The sequence below is a fragment of the Dufourea novaeangliae genome, unplaced genomic scaffold, assembly GCF_001272555.1.
Source record: "Dufourea novaeangliae isolate 0120121106 unplaced genomic scaffold, ASM127255v1 scaffold118, whole genome shotgun sequence".
Lineage (NCBI taxonomy): Eukaryota > Metazoa > Arthropoda > Insecta > Hymenoptera > Halictidae > Dufourea > Dufourea novaeangliae.
The window spans coordinates 1161735-1184962 of NW_015374006.1; the positions used below are offsets into that span (position 1 = coordinate 1161735).

Sequence of the window (23228 nt, forward strand, 5' to 3'; positions counted from 1 at the left end):
ATTCGTCTCTCAACCGTTCGGGACCCCTCGATTTCGAAATACCACTTCGTTTTTGGATCCGTATAGTACCACTTCCTCGTTGACATCACTCATCGAGAACCAAAGGTCCAAGAGAGCATTGCTTCTATATTCAGTTCCTACTGTTCCGCCTATACGAAAATTATATTATGATTGGTTGATCGTTTTTTTTCTGTAAATAACTCAATTTTATAGTCTGTGCGAAGTATAGATCTACAGCATTTCTGCGACACTACGGGAATCAACTAATTATCGCCATGTTAAATCAGACGCTTAGCAAACAACATGCATAGTTGCTTGGGTCGTCGATGATGACTTCATTTTTTTTGAAGGAAGATCTATTAAATTATTCATTAAATATCTTTTTTTTTTATTTTATCGGGAGAGATGAAAAGATGTCTGGTGAATGACGTTCCTGTTTGAAAAGAAAAAAAATGAAGTCATCTAAGTGACAAAAATGTGTCGATGTTTTCGGAAGGTAATCGAACCGGAAGTTGAAGCCCGTATAAGTGCTAAGTCTTTTATTTTTCCTTCGACAGACTGCCTATATGAAAGAAAATATTGATAATTCCGATTTTGTGGGCAGTATTGAACCTCGGCAGTATTCGGTTACACGACTGTACTAACAATTATTGTTAGTTAATGGTCTAGGTTGCATCGAAACGATCCGTCGCGTTCGTGGATCGTTCGTGAATCGACCTATGGCGCGGAAGTGGTTACGCAGTTTTCTTATTATCTGTAATAATAATTATTAATAACGAATACAGTGTATGAGTATTAACAAATTTATTAACGAGAATAATATATTATTGCGACAGTAATCTACGTAAGTGTTGTGAATAATGGAGATAATATTGTTGCTGTGATTACCTTTAAGATTGTAAGTAGTAGGATATAGAGCCATTGTTAGGTGTCACTGTCTCGATTCAATAAATGTTAATTCATTTTAATGACTACACAAGTCGTTTGGCGTCTGTTCTGTTACATCTCAACTCACCATTCCTAGACCTCTAGCTACGTATGAGTCTCTCAGAAGTTGAATTGATCAACCGTATGAAATATGTACAGAAACTTGTTTCCGTCAGAAATATCGTTTCTTAGAATTCAATTTGAAAGGTGAAAAATAAAAAAATTGGTAAAAATTTAATTTGATCAATTTCTTGTCTGAAAAGCGCATACTTTCAACTCCTGCATGTCGATCATAAATAGAAGTTCAGAATTCTTTGGAAAATATTTATTCATTCTTAAAATGACAGTATCTTTTCCATTTAAACAGATGATAAAACGACGGAAAAAATACTGACATACTAACATACGAAATATTCGAAATACGGTATTTATATGCTACGAATTATTATAAATTAAAAATGTGTTAGTATTAAACATACGAAGCTCATTAGAATGTTTTGGTAATTGCTTGTTTAAACTTAAACTTCTTCATTTATTCTTAATTATATGACTAAATCTCTTCTTAGGTTATGGAAGTAAATAAAATGGGTAAAATAATATATGGTTCATTCTTAAGTCTTGACCTTCTTTACTTATTCTTAACTGCATGCAAGACTCTTCTTAGCCTAGGAAAGTCAATATATTAGGAACCATAAAATATATACTAAAAAAAGAAAAGAAAGTTTGTCTTTAGTACTTTTACGAACGAAAAAGAAATGTTTTAAACGAATTTCATTACGAATTCATATATTAAGATCCTAAGATCGTTTTCGCGTCGCCCTGGAGAAGATGTTTTCCACTAGCACGCGACTCGGGAAAATCTAAGAGTTTACCTCCTCCTTCAGGGCACAACCAATTAGAATTCGAAATTCGGTAACGCCTTCGGCGAAAAGCCGAATTCGCCTTCTTCGAAACTAATCGCATTCCAACATTCGTTACGTAACATTCGCAAAATGACAATCAACAAGAATCGTTTATACTTTAACTCTCCATTCGTGGAGCTCCGACTATCGAGAACAATCATTCAGATTACATGTCGCTTAGAAGAGGTATTTTCTCTCCAGATATACCTGATACAGATCCCTTTATGCACCGATATGCTGCCAGCAACACCCACAAGCAGATTAAGGCGATATCTGAAAGTGTAACGTTACTTTTAAAATTATAGCGCCTATTTAACAGCGCATTATTGATTGTAGCAACCCTGTCCACAGTAAACTCTGGAACCCGGTAATAATGTCTTTATTACGATACGAAAAAATTGTTGCAAGCTGAACTTTCGAAACTCATTGAACACAACTAGAAAATTATTTTTATGGTTATAAAACATGCTGGAGTTATACAAAAAACTTGTCATCATGTACAGTTCTAAACAATACAAATTTGATATGCTGGTTGTCCCACTTGACTTGATTTATTTTAACATCAAACAGCATTTAAGAAAGGAATTATGTGCACAGAATTTCAATAATAATGAAACTTGTAAAGAAGGTATTTGACAACATATGAGCTGAAGTACACTCGAATAGTGATGCAATCGTATACTTCTATCATCAAGGTAATCGGAAGGTGATTCTGTAAATAGCGATAGTCTTCGGAAACTGTTTTGTAAACGTTAACAGTGATATCAAGAAATCCAAGTTAAATGAGACAACTGGAATACCAACAAAACCGAAACGTACCCTTTCCCTGAGTAGGAGGTGAAATAATAGCGTCCTGGTAGCCATCCACGGTCGCTCTTCTTATCACATTTATAATGATGTATTTCAGAGAGGAGCCGACCCAATAATCTAACGGCAACACCATCATGTACGACGAATATATCGCGCAGGATACGACACAGGCAACGATATGCAGTGACATCATGATTAACGAAATGAGAACTACCATTGACGCAAACAGTGACCAGAAGACCCAATTGCTTTGGAGAATTATAAAAGAATCTGTAAAAGAAAATGTAGTCGAAGTACATATCGCGAAAAACCAGGGCAGGGAACCACCGACTACTTTTTTTTTACTTTAAATTACATCAAGCATCATACTCTTCGCATTTCTCTATACAAACACTTATGATTTCACTGCCTACAACTGCTTGTTCAATCATTTCCTCATCGTCTATCATTAAAATTTCAAACACTAAAGGAATAACCTAAAATTATCTTCAGGACGGGAAATAAGCATCTTCCAACCCACAAGAACACGATCGAGCTGCGTGAAAGACTAGGCAGAGATAGTTAACAAGGTGGACCAGTTCTCCGATCATTGGTTCTATGGGGGGGGGGGGGGGGGACACAATTAGGTAAATGTGAATCTTCCAAGCTGGTTAGACCGATTCGTGGGAGTCGAGGGTTGGCTGTCGCCTCGCGCGAGGGTTTTTGTCTGTCGGCACACGACGAATTTTTCGCGCGCGACCGTGCATGCGTGCGTGCGTACGCGCGAGGGTGGCTAGGGGAGAGGATGGTCGTCGCGTTATGGTGAGAAAGGTAGGAGGCAACGCGAATGCCCGGCGTGGTAGCTGCTGCTGCATGAGGGGATTCGGCAGGCGAAGTTTCCACATGAGCGGGCAACATTGATAAAAGCTACAGGGGGAGGACTCTCTCTCCCTTACTGTGCTTCATCCCTTCGCCAAACTCAAACTAACTTCGGTTCGGTTCGGGGTGACGAGCCGTCTCTCTCTCTCTCTATCTCTCTCTTTCTTCCTAGCCCGCTTTCCCCTCCCTTTTCTTTTATTCCTCTCCGCTTTTAAGCCGGCTTTCATTATTTTCCTATAATTTGCTACAACCCCTCGTAATCCCTTTTCCTCTTTCTCTCTCTCGTGGGCCACGCGCACGGAATGCTTTATTTCCGGATACATTCACGAGAGCATTTCACGCGACTCCTTCGAGATCGTTGTTTATACCTGGTGCATGAAAGTAGACGACGTTGGTGAAGAAGAACCCTAGGCTGATGTTGAACAAACCCAGGCCGAGTATAGGGAAGCATACGCGGAAGCAATGCCATAGGATCATGCCGAAAAGGCCTATTAGCAAGGCCCATCCGATGTTTTCTGAAACGAACGAAACACACACGGTATCATGATAGTTTCTAGATTAAACCTTTCGGTATAAACTAACATGTGTCTCGAGTTGCCTTATAATATACAGGTATTCTACACATTCAGGTTTTCGTGAATAATACGTTTAAAACCGAGCAATAACATCGATCAGTGGATGTTACAGAAAAGAAGCAAAAAGTTGATTGCGATTATAACCGGAGAAATATTGTTTTTTTAACTCTATGAAAATTCTTTTTGTTACGAATAATTATGTTCCAATAAGGTAGAATTTGGCGTTGAAATGAATTCAATGAAAAAAGTTATGTAAGAGTAGACTTACGTGTGATCATGTAACCGAGTATAGTTGAAGTGAAAAATATGGGCAACGACTGGTCGATAGGAAGGTGGTAATGTCCTAGGCAGACTGAGAGGAGGCCCAAGAAGAAGCAGCCAGCGCAGATGAATTTCGGGAAAGTATCAGCTGGAAGAGGCAGTGACGTTTAAAAAACGTTGTTTCCGTGACGATGACGGTAATTGCGAAAGAACCGACGCGACGAAACGTACTTAACACGTCGCAGGATTCTGGGTAAAGCACAGGGCTGCAGGCGTAGGAGAAGGTGGGTACGTATGCAGTCGATAACTTCCCGTATGTAGCTACAGCGACGTAGACAGATCCGGTTCCGGTGTATGCGCTGAAGACTTTTCTCATCGGAGAAAGTAGCGTGGTGCTTGAGACCTATTGGTAAATATTTCACGTACTGTATGGGATCGTGATCTTAGCACTTCTATAGTCCAAATAATATCACAGACACAGAGGGAGCGCAAAATGTAACTTTCGAATGTATTTATTCTTCTTTTTTTTTTTTTTTTTGTAACTTGAAAATTTCTTTTGACACGTCGAGTGTTTGGGTATGGATTCGAGGTCATTAGGATTAAAGAATAACGAAAGAAGGTGAACAATGTTGTGTGTTGTCCTGTGATAGGATACTGAAGTACCTTTCGGCCATTCTCCACGATATCATCCACGGTGAGCATACTCGAAATAGCTATGAAGTAGGATTCAGGTGAAAAGTCCTGCTCGGTTATGAACATCTGATACATGCTGTGTTCCACTGGATTTTTGTCGCAAAACGGCTTCACGGTGTCGTTAAATGGTATCGAGGCTGGTTGCGTGTCGAAAACAACCATCGTGTCCTGCAGCTGTAGCCTCGCGTACGGCGCGATTTCCGTATTGAACTCCATGTTGCATCCACCCGGTACGGGTGCTACGAAGAGAACAATGAGCTGGTGGCTGGGACTGATGGACTGTTTTTCTATGTTACAGAATCTATTATCGAGCTAACGCAATATCCGCGTTACGTGCAAATCTCGTTTCCGTCTTCATAGCTGTTGAATAGTCATCGCGCAATTTCTGATACACTGTATCTCATTTTTCACCGTATATCTACCCTTAAGGAAGGATCTACCCTTGAGGATTGTTACGATAAAGTTTCGAGTCTTGATTATGTAAGGAGCCGACATTATACGTTTGATGCAAGAGATACAGTGTGATCATTAAGTTCATCAGACGCTAAAATATCAATGGTTACTTCAATGCAGAAAGAAACCCTAACGCTGCAAATTCTAATAAAAAGTTTTAGTGTATCTAATAAGCAAATAATTAGTTATTGATATCGTTTCTACCAAAAGTATATTTAAATGGTTTTCGTGTGAAGTCCAATATTAAAAACAAATATGCAAATTAAATATACACTTAAATAGGTACACGGAAGTATTCGAATGGTGATACAGTTATAATTGAGGTAGATACAAATTGCCTAATACAAACGATTATATTCGGACTTTTTACACTTTCGAGTAGTGTAAAAAAAACTAATCATTGTACTCAGAAAAACCGAAGTTCTCTTAAAATAGAAAGATCGATAGGAGGTAATATCGTGGTAAAATGTAACGAAGACAAATCACGTACTGTATTCTGAAAATCGACGTTTAGCAATTGCATTTGAAGGTAACTATATAATGAGGTAAACCCAGTGAAGTCATGAACATAAACTCTTTCCATGGACACTATTCAGCTAGGATCCTAGTGCCCAGAATCGTCCTTAGAATTTAAAAAAATGTGAAAATTAATGTAAAAGGGGCTCTTAATTTATAAGAGAAATTACTTTTGTGGACTACCAAACCCAAATCGGTGACTACATCACTCTATTGTTACCTGCAAGTATAGTTGGTGGAACAAATATAGCGAACTCGTAAATTTTTTTTAGTAATTGCTGATCGTTTACAATTTTTATTTTTTTTTAATTCTCTTATCCCGCTACCCGAAATATAAGTGCTAAGTTTGTGCACAAACCGATCGCGCTACATCTCTTCCGCTATAGTACGGGAAGAGGGGGATTGCGTAGAATTTTCATCGAGGTAGCGTATAATGAAAAAATACTATAAATTTAAAAAAAAAAGGTACTCACCTTTATCATTATAAATAATGGCAACGGCTATGGCATCAACAAGGTGGAGATTATCATTTCTCAAGTAGAGCTGCGTGACTATACTCGAACCCGCCTTAACGTAAAGGCCGATATTCGATCCAAATACACTCCTGTTCGAAACTTTATGAAGGTGATCCTTATCGTATGACAACGTAACATTATACTGATATGTATGAACTTGAACGATAATAAACGAAGCGGAGGATGAAACGTTTGTTACATTAAATGTAGTGTTACTACTCGGGGCAATAGTTATCTGTTTGATGAACGGTTCACTGCTAGCGAGATTAGTCAGAGGCATCTGTAATACACTGCCATCTGTAAAATGTATTATTATATTACTGTTTAACCATTATTTTTGCAATAGGTTGAATAAAATATTTTCAAATAGTTCTGTGCTATTTTATTGTATATACATGTGTATAGAAAGAATTTTTCTCTTTCTTGTGTATTTCAATGTATGTACCTGAACACAAATATAGAGAGAGTATTATTATATATTGTATATTATATTATATATTATAGGTCGTTTAATATGCCATTAATATTTTTATTACATTATTGAAAATGGTTCTGTGTGAGCGCAAAAATTGTAATGACTGATTGAAAATAAATATGTAATAAAATGTGAAAATATTTATGAAACAGACATAATAAAATTTCCCTGAATAATTACTTATACATCATACTTCATCTTAGTATATTTAAAATAAAGTGTTGTACAATGTACGTAGGAGATACATTCATTAAATAAAGGCTTAGTATCAATGGTACATTTTGTTAGAAGTTATTATAATAACGCTAACATGTTTGACCAAATTTTACAGGCACATCTTCCCATTCCTACATTTTCTACACATTGCGACTGACAGTGAAATATTTCTTTGTTACCTTTACGAGTATTAAAATATATTTCTTGATGGACGATATAAAATGCACAATATGCAGACAATGTATTTTATAAATGTTATCCGGTCTATTAGTAAATAGGATAACATGTTAATCACCCTCAATGAAAACAAAACTGGACTATTGATTACAACCAAGGTTATCAATAACCTACAGTCTCATTAATTGATATCTTAATATTCAATGTTATTGTAGGCAATAGATAAGCACTGCTATCAAATGCTACCAGTTATATCAAACGTTTAATATCTTTGTTTACATTTACTTATCATAGCCTAAATCAACCACCATTCAAATATTATCAGAACCTCACTATGCACCTTTAATTGTTCACGAGGAAGAAATAATGCATGTAAGATATGAATATAAAGGATACTCTTTCTGAAAACAATCAATGAAGTCAATAAAGTTTGCTCAGTTGCATTCAAAGCATCATATTTATATCAAAAACAAAAACAGGAAAGGTTAAAACAGGCAGATATATATATATATATATATACACAGAAACAATTGAAACAAAGGCTTGTCGTTACATTTCAAAAACTTCCTAATAAAAGTAACACGAGCCAGAAATTTTAGGAGAGATACCGATTAAATTTTAGGGGAGCACGTTGACCCGACATTAAAATGTCTATTTGTGGGGGGGTAAAAATTCATAAGGTTTAACGCATCAAACTTTGAGGTTATGTGCTTACCATAGAGAGCTTCGATTTTCGAGTCTTTCAGCACACACCAACCGGTACCGATGAGTAATAGAAGGATCAACGGCTCGCTTAAGAGACTGCGGCTCATGTTGATCAGTGGTAGATGCCGCGTGACACACTTATTCGATTAAATTGCTGGTAAGCTAAGCTGGCGTGAGACCATGGAAAATCAGTACGGCGCAACAGCTGGCACTTGACAGTCGGCTACATGCCTGAGCGCGGTACACATCGAGTCCTCCGCTAGGCTCGTTTCGTCTCTCTTCTACGCAGCCAATAAACGCCGAGCCTCGTTGTTCCCGTCTCTGTCGCGCGCGCGATCCGGTGTTCGCGAAGTGACCGCGAGGTGACGACGCAGTCGGCCCAAGATGGCCACGCTGGATCAATGAAACGCGAGTAATCGTAGTAAAAACAGAAATTGACAAGTGTGCAGGTGAAGATCAGGCCTTGATTACGGTGTAAATGGACCATGGGGAAGGATCAGGAGCTGCTAGAGGCAGCGAGAAGTGGGAATGTCACCGTGGTCGAGAAGATTTTGGGTCAACGAGCGAAGAGGAGTGGTCCACTGGCAAGGTGGGTGTCACCGTGCTAGACATTGCTTTTTCTCGCATCTCTCGCCGTCCCGGCACTATATTTTACCTTTCACGCGATTCTATTAACCCGAGACGCGTCTCATTCTCGCGATCCTTCGAGAAACTGACCCGATCTCTGTCAATACAGCCATGGATCAGCGTTACGTGTCACCGTATCTTTACGAAATCTCTCGCGCGACGATTTTGTGTCCCGTATGATAAAAGTGTTCGGTGCCTTATTGACTGGCGTTTCCTGATTGTTTTTCATTACCTCGACTCACCGTTAGTCCCGCGATACCGGATCGCTAATCGGGAACAGATAACTGTGTCCAGATGGAAACTGTATCAAACGAGTCATTACGCGTACCGGTACCGTGCCGAGTGAAATTACCTTACGCTCGATTGATCGCTATATTTTTGTAATTAATCCGACGTTTTGTGAGTGGTTCTCTCGTGAATATGCGTGTCCGCCGTTCTTATCTTTAATAGCACGAATCGTTGCCGCGAATGGTTCTCGTATTAATTAAGCGGGGTTTAAACGTTTAATTATACTTGTGTGTATCCGCGTTCTTGAATTTTTTTTTCACCTGCGTAACATCGCAATTAACGTCATTCTGCCGGTTACTTTTTACCTTTCGATCGGATGAAACGCTCTTCGTGGGTATCGCGTTTTGACCCGGTAATTGGATTTACGACGCGTTCTTTTATGAAAACTTCAACCGCGTTAAGCTTGCGCGCATCCGCGCCGCGTGTGTACGGTGCTTAATAATTGGAAATTTTCGTGTAACGCATTTAATACAATTCCTGGGTGGAAATGAACGGTCGGGGGGTAATTTTCCCGGCATAATCAGGCTTGCTCTGAATATCTGCCGAGAATAATGCGCCCGTATGTGTTCGTGGGTTATTGTTGAGTGATTATTCATGATTTCGCCGTGACCATGAATCACTCCGTGCGCGTACGGTGTGACGATTGCACGAGGATGCACCGATACGAACACCGAACGATCCAGCACTATCGATTATTATAATTTCTATTACAACATTTGAGCTCGTCAGAGGAGAACGTATTTTGGGTGATATCTGGCAAAAAGGATCCGATGCAACAAATTAAACGTGTCTTGTAACCGTTAATCATGTATTGGATACAAAAATGTTTTAAGTAGTGGCCAGGGAAATAGAATGCAGTGGTTTGAATTATTCAGTATATCTTATTATAGAGAAGTTTTGTTTGTTGTATTAGCGAGATATTTATGAAGAACAATTTAATTAAATCCCGACGATAATTAATGAGAAATGTTGGGCCGCAGAGCATCTGGAAGCGGTACGAAGCGTCTACGAGACTTATCGAGTCAGGCTATTTTCTATTTATGGGGCAGATAAAGGGGCTTATTTGGTGGGTAGCTATTTATTTTCAAGGGTCAATGATAAACCTCGCTCGGATGTGATAGATCGTAGACGAGAAAATGCCGCGGCCGAGTCGTATAATTTTTGTTTTTATCCCTGGGCCATATGGAGGTGCCATTTAGCTGTTTTACGCTGATAATGACTTATGCCGATGAATTAAATTATTAACAAATTATAAAATATAGAATATTCAGGAGAATGTGCTCCTTGTTTTCATGCCAATTGAATTGACTTCTAGATTGAAATAAAAAATGTACTGATGAACGTAGTGATTAGTATAACTAAAAACAGGAGCTATTAAGTTTCGCAGATTAACAGATAGAACATAATTCATGTACCACATAATTTATGCGCGCGAATTAAATAACTTAACGACGCGTGCTCGCGCCAGCAATAATTATAAATCAGGGTACCATAAAAATTGAAAATTGATAATAAATATTTCAGTGGCATTATACGGCACACCGCTAAGAAAAGATCCACGTAAAAGACACTGCTTCCTTGGTATTAGTAGTAATAACAGTATGCAAGAACAGACACCGATGTTTAACTCGTTCCGGTGCAAAAAACATTTAGTCTAATAACTTAGTCATCCTGTCCGAGTTAGCATAGTTTAGCAACGTCGTCATCGTAACATCTAAAAAGCTTCATTTGAACGCGTTAGATCCTTGTTCCTTCAATATTCTTCGACAAGACTGGCTTCAATATTCCATTTCCGGTCATCAGACAGGTTGACCAGCTTTTCAGCATCCATCAATAAATCCTAAACCTGCCACGAATTAAAATCTTATCGTCACCGTTGCAACAATTGAAAAAGAACGCGCAAACGACATTACATGGAAACTATTACCATAAGTGTTAGTCAATTCACCGGCCCCCTATCGCTTAATCCTCCCCCATTTGCTACCAAACGATCATCTCAGTGTTTTACAACGTGTAAAGGTGGCGGGCGTGCTGTTCACGTGACACGTGTAACAACTTCCCCGCGGTGTACGCAAATTGCAGATCAATTCGAGGAGAAGATAATCGCGCAATCGAGCTGACGGATCATCCTCGTTCGTAGCGAGTCGTCAGCTCGACGATTGATCGAGGAAATCGCCGGGATCTAAACGAAATCGCGGCAAGGTCACGGACCTCCGACGTACCAGGAAATCGTGATCAAGAACGTTACAATTACAGTAAATCCTTGATGAGTGTTCGAAAGCTTCGGTACTGAACATGAAATATTTTATAAACTAATGGCCGTATACTAAAACAAATATCATTGGCTTGAGAATTCGAAACTCTACCACTGTACCAAATCTCATTAAAAAGTCAGCGTTACACCTGGGGACTTCTCCTTGTCAATGCCGAGGAGCATTCAAGCACTCATCGCGTATTTACTGTACTTCTCGGGATATTAGTCATTGCATTTTCAAGAATGAATCAATTGACTGGACAATTTTTGGGCTGAAAGATACTTTCGTCACTCATCGAGGATTTACTGTATTCGTAGAGATCTCAATGTCTTTATTGACCCAGTCCCGCGAATATCTCGACAAAGACGCGACTCCGTCGACGCTTCACGAGCGCTTTCCATTAATTGAGTCACTGCGTGCCCCGGAATGGGAGGGCCCTAGGGGAGGGGGGACGTTTGTTTTCGAGAGGGCCTACAGTGGTGCGTGCTCGTGGTAATACAAGCGGCGGCGCGTGCTTTGAGTACGTTCACGCACTTTAACGCCCGATTGTCGCTTACGAGCAAAAACCCGTGGCAGCAAGAAAAGAAGAACGGAACACGTTCGGCGGTCGGTGGGGAAATGGTGGTTCGCGCGGAAGGGAAAGGATCGGGAGAAGGCAAGAAGCGTTGCCCCCCACACCTCCTCCAACGCTCTGTGAAAGCAGATGAGATGAAACGAGCGTGAGAAGGATAAAGTGAAAGGGAAAGAGTCACCAGCCGTGCAACTTGTCCATAACTACAAAGCTTGCCCGCGGCAACTTTCTACCAAAGCTTTTTACCCACCCTCCCAATGGTTTCTCTTCTCTCTCACTCTCTTTCACTCAGCCTTGTTCGTTTGGCTGCCGCGTGTCGCTTTCTCGGTCTTTTCGCTGTTCTCCTCCGCCTCCACCGCCTCTCATCAGTCTCCTCGACAAGAGATCACAGGAAAGCAATATAAAACGCGACTCGAACCTATGCGCGCGGGCAAACGACCCAGAGCCGACACGCGCACCGAGCTAAACGAGAGAAATATTTTGCGATGCTAATCGCACGCGGCCGGCTGCCCCTCCGAGATCCTCGACGCTCACGTCGTGTATCACTGCCCGCGGAGCGCGTTCATCCTTTGTTTGCTCCGACGTGTTGACTTTCGTTCGGGCAATAATTTTAATCACGAGAGGGCACGAAAGGGCTCTCCGTTCCTCTGGAAACGTCGCCTCAGGGCGACCTCCGCGGAACCAGAACTTTTAATGTTATTCCGCTGAACGCGATAACGTCGGCTCCCTTTGATGTCTCATGGGCTAGGTGGCCCGTCGCGGAATCCCCAGGGGACGGGGAAACTTATTTTTCAATTCAGGAACTGGAGGGACTTGGAAAACTCGTTGTCGACGCGGTTCCGGTGAAATTTTCGATGTTAACGACGTTTCCCGTTTATTTAGAGGTAAACTGTATTAGGGAAGTCATATAGTACGGTAAAAAGAAGAAACGACGTCGTTCTCGTCTGGACATGTAGGGATTCATTAAATGCTCGGCATCGATCTCGAGTTGTAACGATTTTCGTGTACATTTCAATTGCATGTGTATTCCGGATGCCACAGTGAAAAAGGCGTACGTAGCCAGGCACACTTTATTTCGTTTGTTTCAGTCAGAAATGATCGGAAATATATGCGTTTGGTTAATAAAGGCTGTTGGTCTTGTTTTGAATTATACTGCGATATTAATTTTGCGCAAAAATTTTGTAACGGTATTTCAGTAATTTAGCCCTTTTGCAATGTACGTGTTACCCATGTTTGGGCGACGTGACAGTCAAAGTGTACAAATTATTCTTACGTTGGAAGTACACGGAAGACTCGTTAAATGCTCGTCGTAAATCTGGAATTACGAGCAATTAACGAGTTTCCATTGTATTCTTAATATAACTTAACTGAGAAATAACGAAGGAACATGCGATTTAAAATTGTGCAAGATCAATATCATCTCCTTTTATTAATGTATAATTTCATTGTGTCGATTCGACCACAAATAAATTAATCTTCTCGTAGTAACGGAATTACATCTGCGAATCACAAGTTCCCCGGAACAATTCGATTACCCTCGACCGATATCGCCGTAATGTTTTCTTCGTTTTCCGTTGTTTCGGAAGAAGGGATCGTTGCGTCGAACGATCCACGTGGGGATAATTAGCCGGCAGCTCCGGCATTCTAGCCGTAACGAGACCACCGGCCGGCGTTCCTAGACGGATCGATGGACGATCGTCCCTTCGAGAGCCGCCCTTTTCCACGAGGGGTGGGCGAAACTGCATAAAGTGCAACTATAAGAGAGTCTTCGCTTTTTTCCGTCACCTCACGAAAGTGTCGGTTGGAGTGTTTGCGAGGAAGGACCTTTTTGCGACATCAGCACGTATCGTGGCCCCTCTTCTACGCCGGAGGAATCTATCGATTGATGCCCAAACACTCCTCGCACCTATACACCTTCACCACATCGTTTGGTCCTCGTTTATCTCTATCTTGTTCCCTCTTTTCGTGTCCCATACGTATCCCTCGGCATCACTCCGGTTCCTTCTCTTTTCCGGTATTCTATCTAGATCACCCTGTCTCGCTCACGGTCCTTTTCTCTTGGCTTTCTGTTCTCTCTGTTATCGTTCGTTGAACGATCTGTCTCCGTGCACTATACTATTCTACCCATTTGCTTTTATTTTTCATTTCTACATTACTATTTCGTCTACTGCAATTCGCTTTCTTGTTCCGTCGGCTTGTCAGCTTGTTTTCCACGCTCTTTATCTTTTCCCTATTCATCTTCCGCGTTTTTTCATCTATTCTCTTTTGAGTTTGTAGCTTTTTCTTCTCTTTTTTTTTCTTTCTCTTTTTATCTTTTTCGACTCTGTCTGGCTCCCTCCGTAGCTTTTTACCTTTCTTTGTTCCACTATCAACCACCCCTCTGCCCGGTTTGCCTCTTCTATCCGCCTCCGGCGTAAGGGTGCGTTCGTACCGAGGCACTCACATCAGTGGAACCGGAAAGGGCTGGATAGGAGTTCTCTCTTATCCCTCGACATTTTATTGCGCCTCTGACCTCGAGTGCCGGGGGAAAATCTCGTAATTCAATGACTCCTGGGGTTCCCCTGGATATTTCACTTTAAACGCTACTGTTATTGTTTACCGGCGGGCACGCGTGGTTCTCAACTCTATGAAAAATATATTTATAGAAAGTTGTCCTGCTGTCTGTCGAGAAATATTATCGGATCTTTAATGATCATACTTTACTGAGAACAGCGAGGTTTCAGAGATGAACAAAAGTACACAGCTATTCAGTATTCGTCCTTAACTCTTTTTGTCGCTTATTTGTATTTATTCGTCGATCGTAATCGTATCCTGAAGAGATGTATTCTCAAAAAAAATTTCTCGAACATCTCATCAAACGCTTAGTAGTGCTGTGTCTGGACACATCTGTTGTGTGTCAACATTTAACTATTAGGTACATATGCAAGTTTTCAACTGCATCTTGCTTTCCTTAAAATCCATACCCAACTGTACAAATATCCATAGTATCCATTGCTACAGATTCCAGTTCTATTTACTTAAAAAGAAAGTAATACAATTTTTTTATACAGCATTATGCCCACCCCTGTAACATTTAATTTTCCCACAACAAATCTGAAAGAACGTAATACTAATTGAACAAATTCAACAGTAACTCCTACATCGATAGTAAACTTCCCTGAAAAATCAATGTTCAACAATCTACAATCAACTGTTTGGTAAAGTTCACATTGTCTCTTCGTTCATCAATTGATTTCAACCACAGCTTCGTCATACTTCGCTCCAATACTCTCTATTATGACACGTACCATCCGATTCGAACGCACGATCTACTTGAGCCCCATTACATATTATTAATACGACGCTGTTCCGCTCAACGGACTCGTACGCGGGCGCGTAAACGGTTCTCACGAATCCCGATACGCTGCGCGCGGGACCACAGGCTCCGTTTCCGCGTGGGCGGCAAAAACAACGGGTCGCAATTATCCCCCTCCAGTGGCGTGCGGCTGTTCGCCTAGTTGATCGTTCGGCGTCTTGATTAAAGCCTGCAAGAAATTGCCATTATAGATGCTTGACAGACGGTCGCTGGGCGCTTTCATTCGACCGTTCTCCACCTCCCCCACCTCGTTTGGTGTCCCCGTTTGTGTATCTCTCGTGTCCCCTCGTCGTCGTCCGATTCTGTAATGTTCGTAGACGTCGAGGGCACTGGGCGATGTCCTTTTTGCAGACAATCTTCAGGGTTTAATTAAGGAACTTGGGCAAGCGGATAAACTCGATGAATGGGGGCGCGGCGGAACGAGGAGCTGGCGGCAAGGGCGCGACAGACGAACTACACGGGGCGAGGAGCGAGATGGCTGGAGGTCGAAAGAAAGGAAGAGTCAAACGTCCCCAACTTGGTCTGCACAGAGGGGCCGTGACACACGGGGACGAACTGGTGGCCGTTCCGACGTGTATACAGACGTTCACAAGTTCCATGGAATTCGCGTTCAATTCGTGTTTCGACTGTAGATACATAGGGTGTCCCACTTAACGTGAGCACCTAAAATATCCAACGTGTTTTTGAAGGCACAGAAAAATGCGAGGGGAAGTATTATTAAATTAAAATTTCGAGGTCATCGATGTTTTTTTTTTAATAAGATATATTTTTGTCAGTGTGACGTAATAGTTGAGGTCCAGATCAATCCAATGACCTATAATAGTCTGACCTTAAGTACGAAAATTCCACAAATGTATGAGAGTAGATTTAATAATAAAATAACTACGATAGAGGGATTTATACAAAAATGTGTCGAAGTTGATGGACATCACTGAAAATTTGTTAAAATAATTTTTCTGCAAATCAAAAGTAAATGAGATATTCAAGGTGCTCACGTTAGGTGGGACACCCTGTATGTACGCACACGCGTTCAGGGTTACAGGTTTGGTGACTTTAAGAGAGACCACGGCTACCACCCCCGTTGTTAGGGCGCGGAAAGCAAATACGCGCGCGACTCCGTCGGTAAAGAGGAAGAGAACGACGTCGACGGCGGGTGTACCAGTCGGTAGAACAGAAAGACGAAGAGGGTGGAACGGAGTAGTGAGAAAGAGGGAAAATTCAACACGTGCCGTCCTCCTTGCCCGAGCGCGCTAGGCTCTTTTCTATTCTTCTCCTGGCCAAAAGCTCCTCGAACTTCCGAGCGTTGCGAGGAGGCACTCCGCGGGAACACTCGAGTGTTCGTTTCTTTTTCTTGCCGCCCCTCCAGACCCCCGGGGGTCGCGCACCCCTTCTTTATACTTGACTCGTTGTGCGAGACTTAGGCGCGGGGGCACACGGGTTTACGTACGTAAAATCGACAGTTTCTCTCGTTTTTGATCTTTAGTTACAATGGATTAGTGGTTCCTCGAGAGGCGACAGGGGAGGGTTGGGGGTGGCGGACTGCGCGCGCGCGCTGCTTGAACGATCTTTCGCGGCTTGCCACGCGTGCCGCTACCAGCGGGACCGATCATTTAAAGTGCCAGTATCTGAAAGCTTAATGACGTCGTTGCTTAATGACGACGACGGCCCGACGTACCCTTTGATCTCCTCCGCTCCGCGGAGAAAGGCCTTCGGTTCACCGTAATTGTTTTGCGTAAACTGAATGCAATGCTTTGATGCCGGCACCGACGTGGCCGCACCGCCGATTCAGAACGCCTCTCCCGTTAACGAGGCAAAATCCGCGGTAGTTTGCCCGTTCTTTCCCGAGGCCGTGCTTCGTCTGGGAGTCGAAACGAAATTGTTCGGAAGCGGGGCTGAACGATGTCAATAATGACTGGATCTGTCGATTCGCGAACGTGGTCCCTGGTGCGATGTACGTAGGAGTTGGATTCAGGGGTTTTCAGTTGGTGGAAAAATGGGACGGTTGTTTTTGGCATCGAAGAAAACGTTATTGCGGTAATGTAATTAATAAGCAGAGATGGGCACAATTTTATTCGAATAATACACAGTGAGAAGCAGCAGTATCTAAGATCCGTCATCCTGCCCTTTAAACAGTTCATCAGATTAAATAATTGTTTGCAAAGTGTCTACTCATTCAAGAGGAAATATTTTAGGATAAAAATTAATCAAGTAAAAATGACGAAATATTTTTTTCATATTTTATTCGTTATTCGAAACTTTTTATCTAGATATTGAATTTACCCATCTCTGCTAATAAGTTGCTCGATGGTCTTTGCTAGAGTAATGGAGTCTGCATTTGGGAACTGCTTAGACCAAGTGGATCTTACATTAAATAGGGTGTACCAGTTGGGGTAGTACAATAGAATAAGAGGTAATAAGTCGATGAAAACAATAAAATTTTTCTGGATGATGCTTGGTTTTCGAGATAATCGAATTTGAAAATTTGTTGGATACACAGACAGTAGAGTAAGACTTGGCTGTCGCGTCTGTTCATTGCAGGCCGTTTCTACTTATTTCCAGTACAGATGCGCGTGATGTAGATAATTGTTCAGACCTAGTTTTTTCGAAAACGAATTTATTCTTTTTTTCCGAGTTTTCTTACAGAATCACCTCTAAAGGTAATCGTTCCCTTTAACTGTAAACATGACGTTTTTAATCAACTGAAAAATTGATTTTGTTTTTAAAGAATTGTCATGATTAATTTAACGGAGGATTATCTCAATTACAAGAGTATCAACAGCTTCCTTCCACAATATTAAACCAACGGCAACGCTTCAATTCTTTTTCCCACAATTTCATTGTCAATCCCATCGGCCCTTAAATCGCGCAGCGTTACATCGTCATCGCGTATAGATCTTTTGTTATACATTTTCACTCGCCTCGTTTTTCCGATGACATCGACGTCGAGCCGTTTTGACAAATACAGGGATTTCGAAACGTTTGTTCGCGGCCAACAATTTTCAGCGAACGCCCGTTCCGGGTAAATATTCGGTAAAAGTGATATTGAATATTGTTTACGATTGTGTAACACCTTCGGGATCATCGTCCGATAAACAACGTTTACATCGTCGTGAATTAGATAATCAGTCAATTGTGCACTTAATTTGTTAGGTCGAAGCGTTCTCTAGATTGTGTGACAGAGAATTGTCAATATAATAAACGGTTACCCGGCAATATGATTCACGTATGACGCTGAGTCGTGTTTGCGTTTCGCGTTACGAGCGGAAAACGCGACATTAATATCGCGAGTGCATCGTAACATTTCTAATATCGATACAAGAGTCACGCGTGTGACAGTTCGAAGGACGAGGGCAAATATATGTATATATATTTTTATGTCTTCATATATCGGAATCATCTGGTACGAGGACTGAGCAAATACTGAGCCTTCGAGCGCTCGGTTATGATGTGTATTAATCGAGCAACATAAATATTGCTATCTCTTGTGTTGCTTTCCCTCCACCTCTCGATTCTCTGTGGTCAAATCGGAAATATTGTTTACTTTTTTTTCCATCGAACCTACGGTTGTTGTGTATGACTGGATGAAAATTACGCCTGTTGTACCTTCGCTTATGTGAATCTTATTACTTTCAACTTCCATCGCGTTTGTCATTTTTTTAAAGTCAAACTCGTAATGAACTGCTTAAAAATGAGCACAATAGCGTTTAGCAAAAGCTGGACATAGCATTAAAATGAGTCTTTAGTATTTATTTTTGAAGAGTTACCTCTGAAAACAGGTTTTTCGTGACAATAGTTTCACTCTATGCTACATAGAATTTAATTTAGTTCAAAGTTCAAAAGAAAAATTAAATATTAGAAATTAAATCCCCTTCTAAGATCCTAAGCATACTATGCGAGACAAAGTTCCAAACGAAATTCTCCCAACCCAGAATTTTTCTCCACATATGGAACTATGAATGTCTTAACATTTGGAAGGAAATAGTGGGCGTCTCTACAATGCGTGTTGTTTTGATGAGTTAATTGTGTGTTCCCGGTAACGCAACACTACATGCAAATGATGGCAATGGCACAATTACGACGCAATTCGTAATCTACCTACGGTTTCCTCAATTCGAGAATACACATCCACAGATATCTTCTCGTACAGTCGTATCACAAAAATTTGGCAATACTTCAAACAACATCGTACCAGTCCAGCAAACTCCCATATTACGATCCCCACTGTATATACCCTAAAAATCAATCATTAGACTATGTATGTTCATTTAAGTTCAAATATTTTCATACATCATTGCCCAAAAACTAGAATCGAAATAAAATTAACTTTATCTACTAAAGGATCTACTAAACAAAAAATATAATAAAAATTTAGTTTAGTAAATTTTTATAGTATTAGGACACATAATCTATTCAAGGAAGCAGATTTTTTGTAAAAATTATAATTTCCGGCCACTTATATTACTTCACAGTAGTACAATCTATCCAGCTTTAATATCTCCTAAACAATATTTATTTCAGTCTCCCATTAATTTCATAATGCACACAGCCTCGTACGATCACCCACTCAGACACAACTAAAAAATCCTTACAACTCACACTCTAAAGTGATCTTCAATTCAAACCTCCGAATCACGCGTGTCGACGGTCTCGACCCAGCCAACTCGATCCCCTTTGATAGCGACCTCGCCTACCTCTAGGTCCCCAATCGACGTACCAAAGGTTCGCTAATCAAATCCACTTAAGTATAGCACCAGATAACGAGAAACTCTTTTCACGGTGTGTCTGGACGTCCGGTGGTCCGTGGAATGAAGTACAGTAATGTTTCGATGAGTGCAACGAACTCGGATCCGCTTCGGAACATTCCCCAGATCGCACATGACGCCTTAAACACGCCTATTTTACGGCTATTTTACGTCTAAGGCGCCTTTAAACCCTTGCCTTACGATTTTTTTTGACGACTGTACGCTCAGAAATTACTTTACCGTTAATAATTTCCCAGATATAAAAGGAATTTTATTCTTAGGGCAAGTGCAACATTTACTCTAAATCTTAAATATTAATACCAATGAAACAGAATTTCACTTCGACTCAAAGAAAATGAATAGTATATATGTTTATTAAATCCAGTTTGAAATCGTCATCACGAGTCTGACTCGATGTTATAAACCAAGGGGTTAAGCCGTCTTTACGGCGTCATGTGTTATGAGGGTCGTGGCAAGACGGAAAGGTATTCCAGCCACTTCTAAATTTGTTTTTTGAACGAAGCCGAGCCTCTGTTTACTCTGTCCTGTTTATTCTAATTGGCGCCAGAAGGGGTCCCCTCCCAGTGGTGGGAATAACGTCGTTGTTCCTGTCGCATTCATCGAGGAATTACTGTATCGAATCGGCCGATCCAGGAAAAGAAGGATGACGTGTCGCGGCCTCGTCTCAAGGGGGATGAACGCGGGACACAAGAGTTTACATTGTGTTCGTCGGGGCAGAAACAGGCGGATCGTTTAACCCCGGGACGCGACAAAGGCTCGTAATGAGAACATGTGTTGGATGCAGGAAGCTTCATTAGCGGACCTGTTCCTTCCGCGGGGCCCATTGTAGCGCGAGACGAAACGTCTGCGCGGCGTTTGCGTTGCGTTGCGCGGGATTCTTTGCGTGTATGGATACGCAAGCTCCCCATATAACCGACGGGTATTTGTCGCCACGATGGTAAACATGAATTCTTAATTGCGGAAATGGGCCCCCGTGCCGATGGATGATCGTTACTGGCGACCTGGAAATCGGGGGTAATTCGAACGTCCCGTAGAATAATCTCTAGATAACTTTTGGAAAATTTCATCCTTCTTTTTAACGATGAAAGTATTTTCGTGTGAACACTGTTGACGAATTGCTGGAAGAAGTCGAAATATGGTTGTAGGAAGGAGTAGCAATGCGGTAATGTAGATCTATTTTAGATTGATAGGATTGGAGGAAATTACAGTGGGAGAAGAAAGTACAGTAGAATCTTGATTATTGGGACACCGTTTATTCGAACGTTGTTTAATACAGTGTTTCGTTTTTGGAATTTCTATGCACGGCAGAAATATGTTGCAAATAGATTTTTGTTGACATTATATGTGCCGGTGATTATGAAAGTGGTATAAGGCAGAAATGTAAAAAAGGGACACGTATCACTTATTTGGTGTTATATTGATTTACGTTACAATAATACGAAAGCATTTTTAAAGAATACTTAATTGACTCAGGCCACTTTTATAATCATCGGCACATATATGCATGTGAATACTGTGTAATAAATAATGTTTTTTTTTTTCGGTTTTTAACAATTTGTATAATTGGTGTCTGACTGTACTCGTATCCTTTTGCTTTCAATTAGTATGTTGCCTCTAGTCGAATTTTATGTTAAAGAATAATGTTAAGTGAAGAAATATTTATATCCGATTGTTTAGTAATAATTTGACTTTCTATTCTGGTTCATTTATTTAGTGTTATGCTGATGTTTGATTGTCGAATCAAAGCCAGAGACACCAGCGTATGAGTATTTGTTTTCCGCTGTGGTATGCACCGTGTAACGTTGTTTCGTTCCTAAATGGTTTGTATCAGTTACACCGAGTCAGCGTGAATTTTTAATTGCGGAAACAAACCGCACGCCCACTCGTGCCTCCCGCCGACCAGTCCAATTATAGATGGACCATGAACGATATCGGTTAACTGGTTGGTCCGTTTGATAATCGTCACAAATCAAGCATGCATTTCCTGGCTTCCAGCGATTAGGATTCTGATAGAAAATTATGTAACTAAATCGTAGCGGAAATTTACGATCTTCGTTGACTGCAACAGTCTCGCCGTGAGTTCCCGCGAAAACAGTCTAAAAAAAATATTCTAGAATAATTACAACAATATTTTGTTCTTTTTTTCCAGCTTACGGCGGGGTCCGGGGGCTAACGTGCAAGACACCAGTGGATACTCCGCCCTTCATCACGCAGCTTTGAACGGTCACAAGTACGTTTTCTCCTGATCGGTGACGAATTCGTGCGCGATCTTTAATCGGATCCCATTTATTTAATCATTCGTTCACTTTAACGAAACGACCCGTGGAACATGATGAACGCGGGAATCGTTTTCGTCACGTTTCTCATTAATATTCCCTCCGATCCGCCTATTAATCGACGTCGGGAGCACATTCTGACGGTAATTCGGGGAAACGCTTTTATCCTCAGGGAGGTGGTAAAGTTATTGCTCCAATATGAGGCTTCCACTAACGTCGTCGACGCTAAAGGCTCTTCGCCGCTTCATTTGGCAGCTTGGGCGGGCGACGCTGAAATCGTGCGGTTAATTCTTACCCAAGGACCTTCGGTACCTAAAGTGAATCTTACGGTCAGTGAATTTATACCTCTTATTTTTTTTATTCTTTAATTAAAACAAACGACGGACTATTAATATTTTCGACAATCTAATACCTATCTTGACAGATGAAATCGGTTCTGAATATATGAAAATCATTTTTAAAAAAATTACATCACTCTATCGAATCTAAAGAATAACATATAGAACATGTTACATTTCAAAAAGAACATTCAGTTTCTCGAACATTTCCATGTCCAAAGTTTTGTCTAAAAATTTCATTGGTCGAATAATTCAATTTTCCTACAAATCGCCTTGTCGTCGTTTCTGTGCATATCATTTGATCTGTTTCATAGAAGTAATGGTACACTTTTGAGAAATCGAACTGCTTCTGTTTTCTGACCAAATAATAAAGTAGGACCTTCGCTGCCATACGACGTTTTCTGTTAATACGGCACTTCCCGTTGGTCCGAATCGAGAGCAAGTAATTTGTTAACTCGGAATACCGGTTTTTGTGTGATCGCAGACGAAGGACAACGAGACAGCGTTGCACTGTGCAGCACAGTATGGGCACACGGAAGTGGTGGCACAGCTGTTGCAATACGGATGCGACCCCAGTATCCGCAACAGCCGGGGAGAATCTGCGCTCGATCTCGCTGCACAATATGGCAGGTAAATTCCGATCATGAGGATCTTTTTTTTTTCTTTTTCACT

General features: G+C 41.0%; 2 protein-coding genes across 3 annotated transcripts in view; one reads left to right on the forward strand and one right to left on the reverse strand.

Annotated features, from left to right (window-relative positions):
• Nucleotides 1–1545: 1545 nt before the first annotated feature.
• Nucleotides 1546–8222, reverse strand: LOC107188260 (transmembrane 7 superfamily member 3-like). 2 transcript variants are annotated; one of them, XM_015576525.1, is made up of 9 exons: nucleotides 8094–8222; nucleotides 6469–6807; nucleotides 4997–5265; nucleotides 4565–4736; nucleotides 4341–4481; nucleotides 3866–4012; nucleotides 2649–2909; nucleotides 2037–2102; nucleotides 1546–1592 (listed from the first exon to the last, which is right to left on the reverse strand). In XM_015576525.1, the coding sequence occupies exons 1-9, from the start codon at nucleotides 8188–8190 to the stop codon at nucleotides 1588–1590; spliced, it is 1497 nt and encodes a 498-aa protein (XP_015432011.1). In that variant the 5' UTR covers nucleotides 8191–8222; the 3' UTR covers nucleotides 1546–1587. The 2 variants fall into 2 exon arrangements, with proteins under 2 accessions (XP_015432011.1, XP_015432010.1); XM_015576524.1 differs by lacking the exon at nucleotides 1546–1592 and having other exon boundaries at nucleotides 1974–2102.
• Nucleotides 8223–8517: 295 nt separating this feature from the next.
• Nucleotides 8518–23228, forward strand: part of LOC107188230 (ankyrin repeat and sterile alpha motif domain-containing protein 1B-like) — a 75229-nt gene continuing 60518 nt past the window's right edge. The window contains exons 1-4 of the mRNA XM_015576487.1: nucleotides 8518–8672; nucleotides 22092–22172; nucleotides 22391–22547; nucleotides 23041–23186. Coding sequence (XP_015431973.1) covers nucleotides 8569–8672; nucleotides 22092–22172; nucleotides 22391–22547; nucleotides 23041–23186 — 488 coding nt within the window. The 5' untranslated portion in view covers nucleotides 8518–8568. The remainder of the gene's footprint in view (nucleotides 8673–22091; nucleotides 22173–22390; nucleotides 22548–23040; nucleotides 23187–23228) is intronic.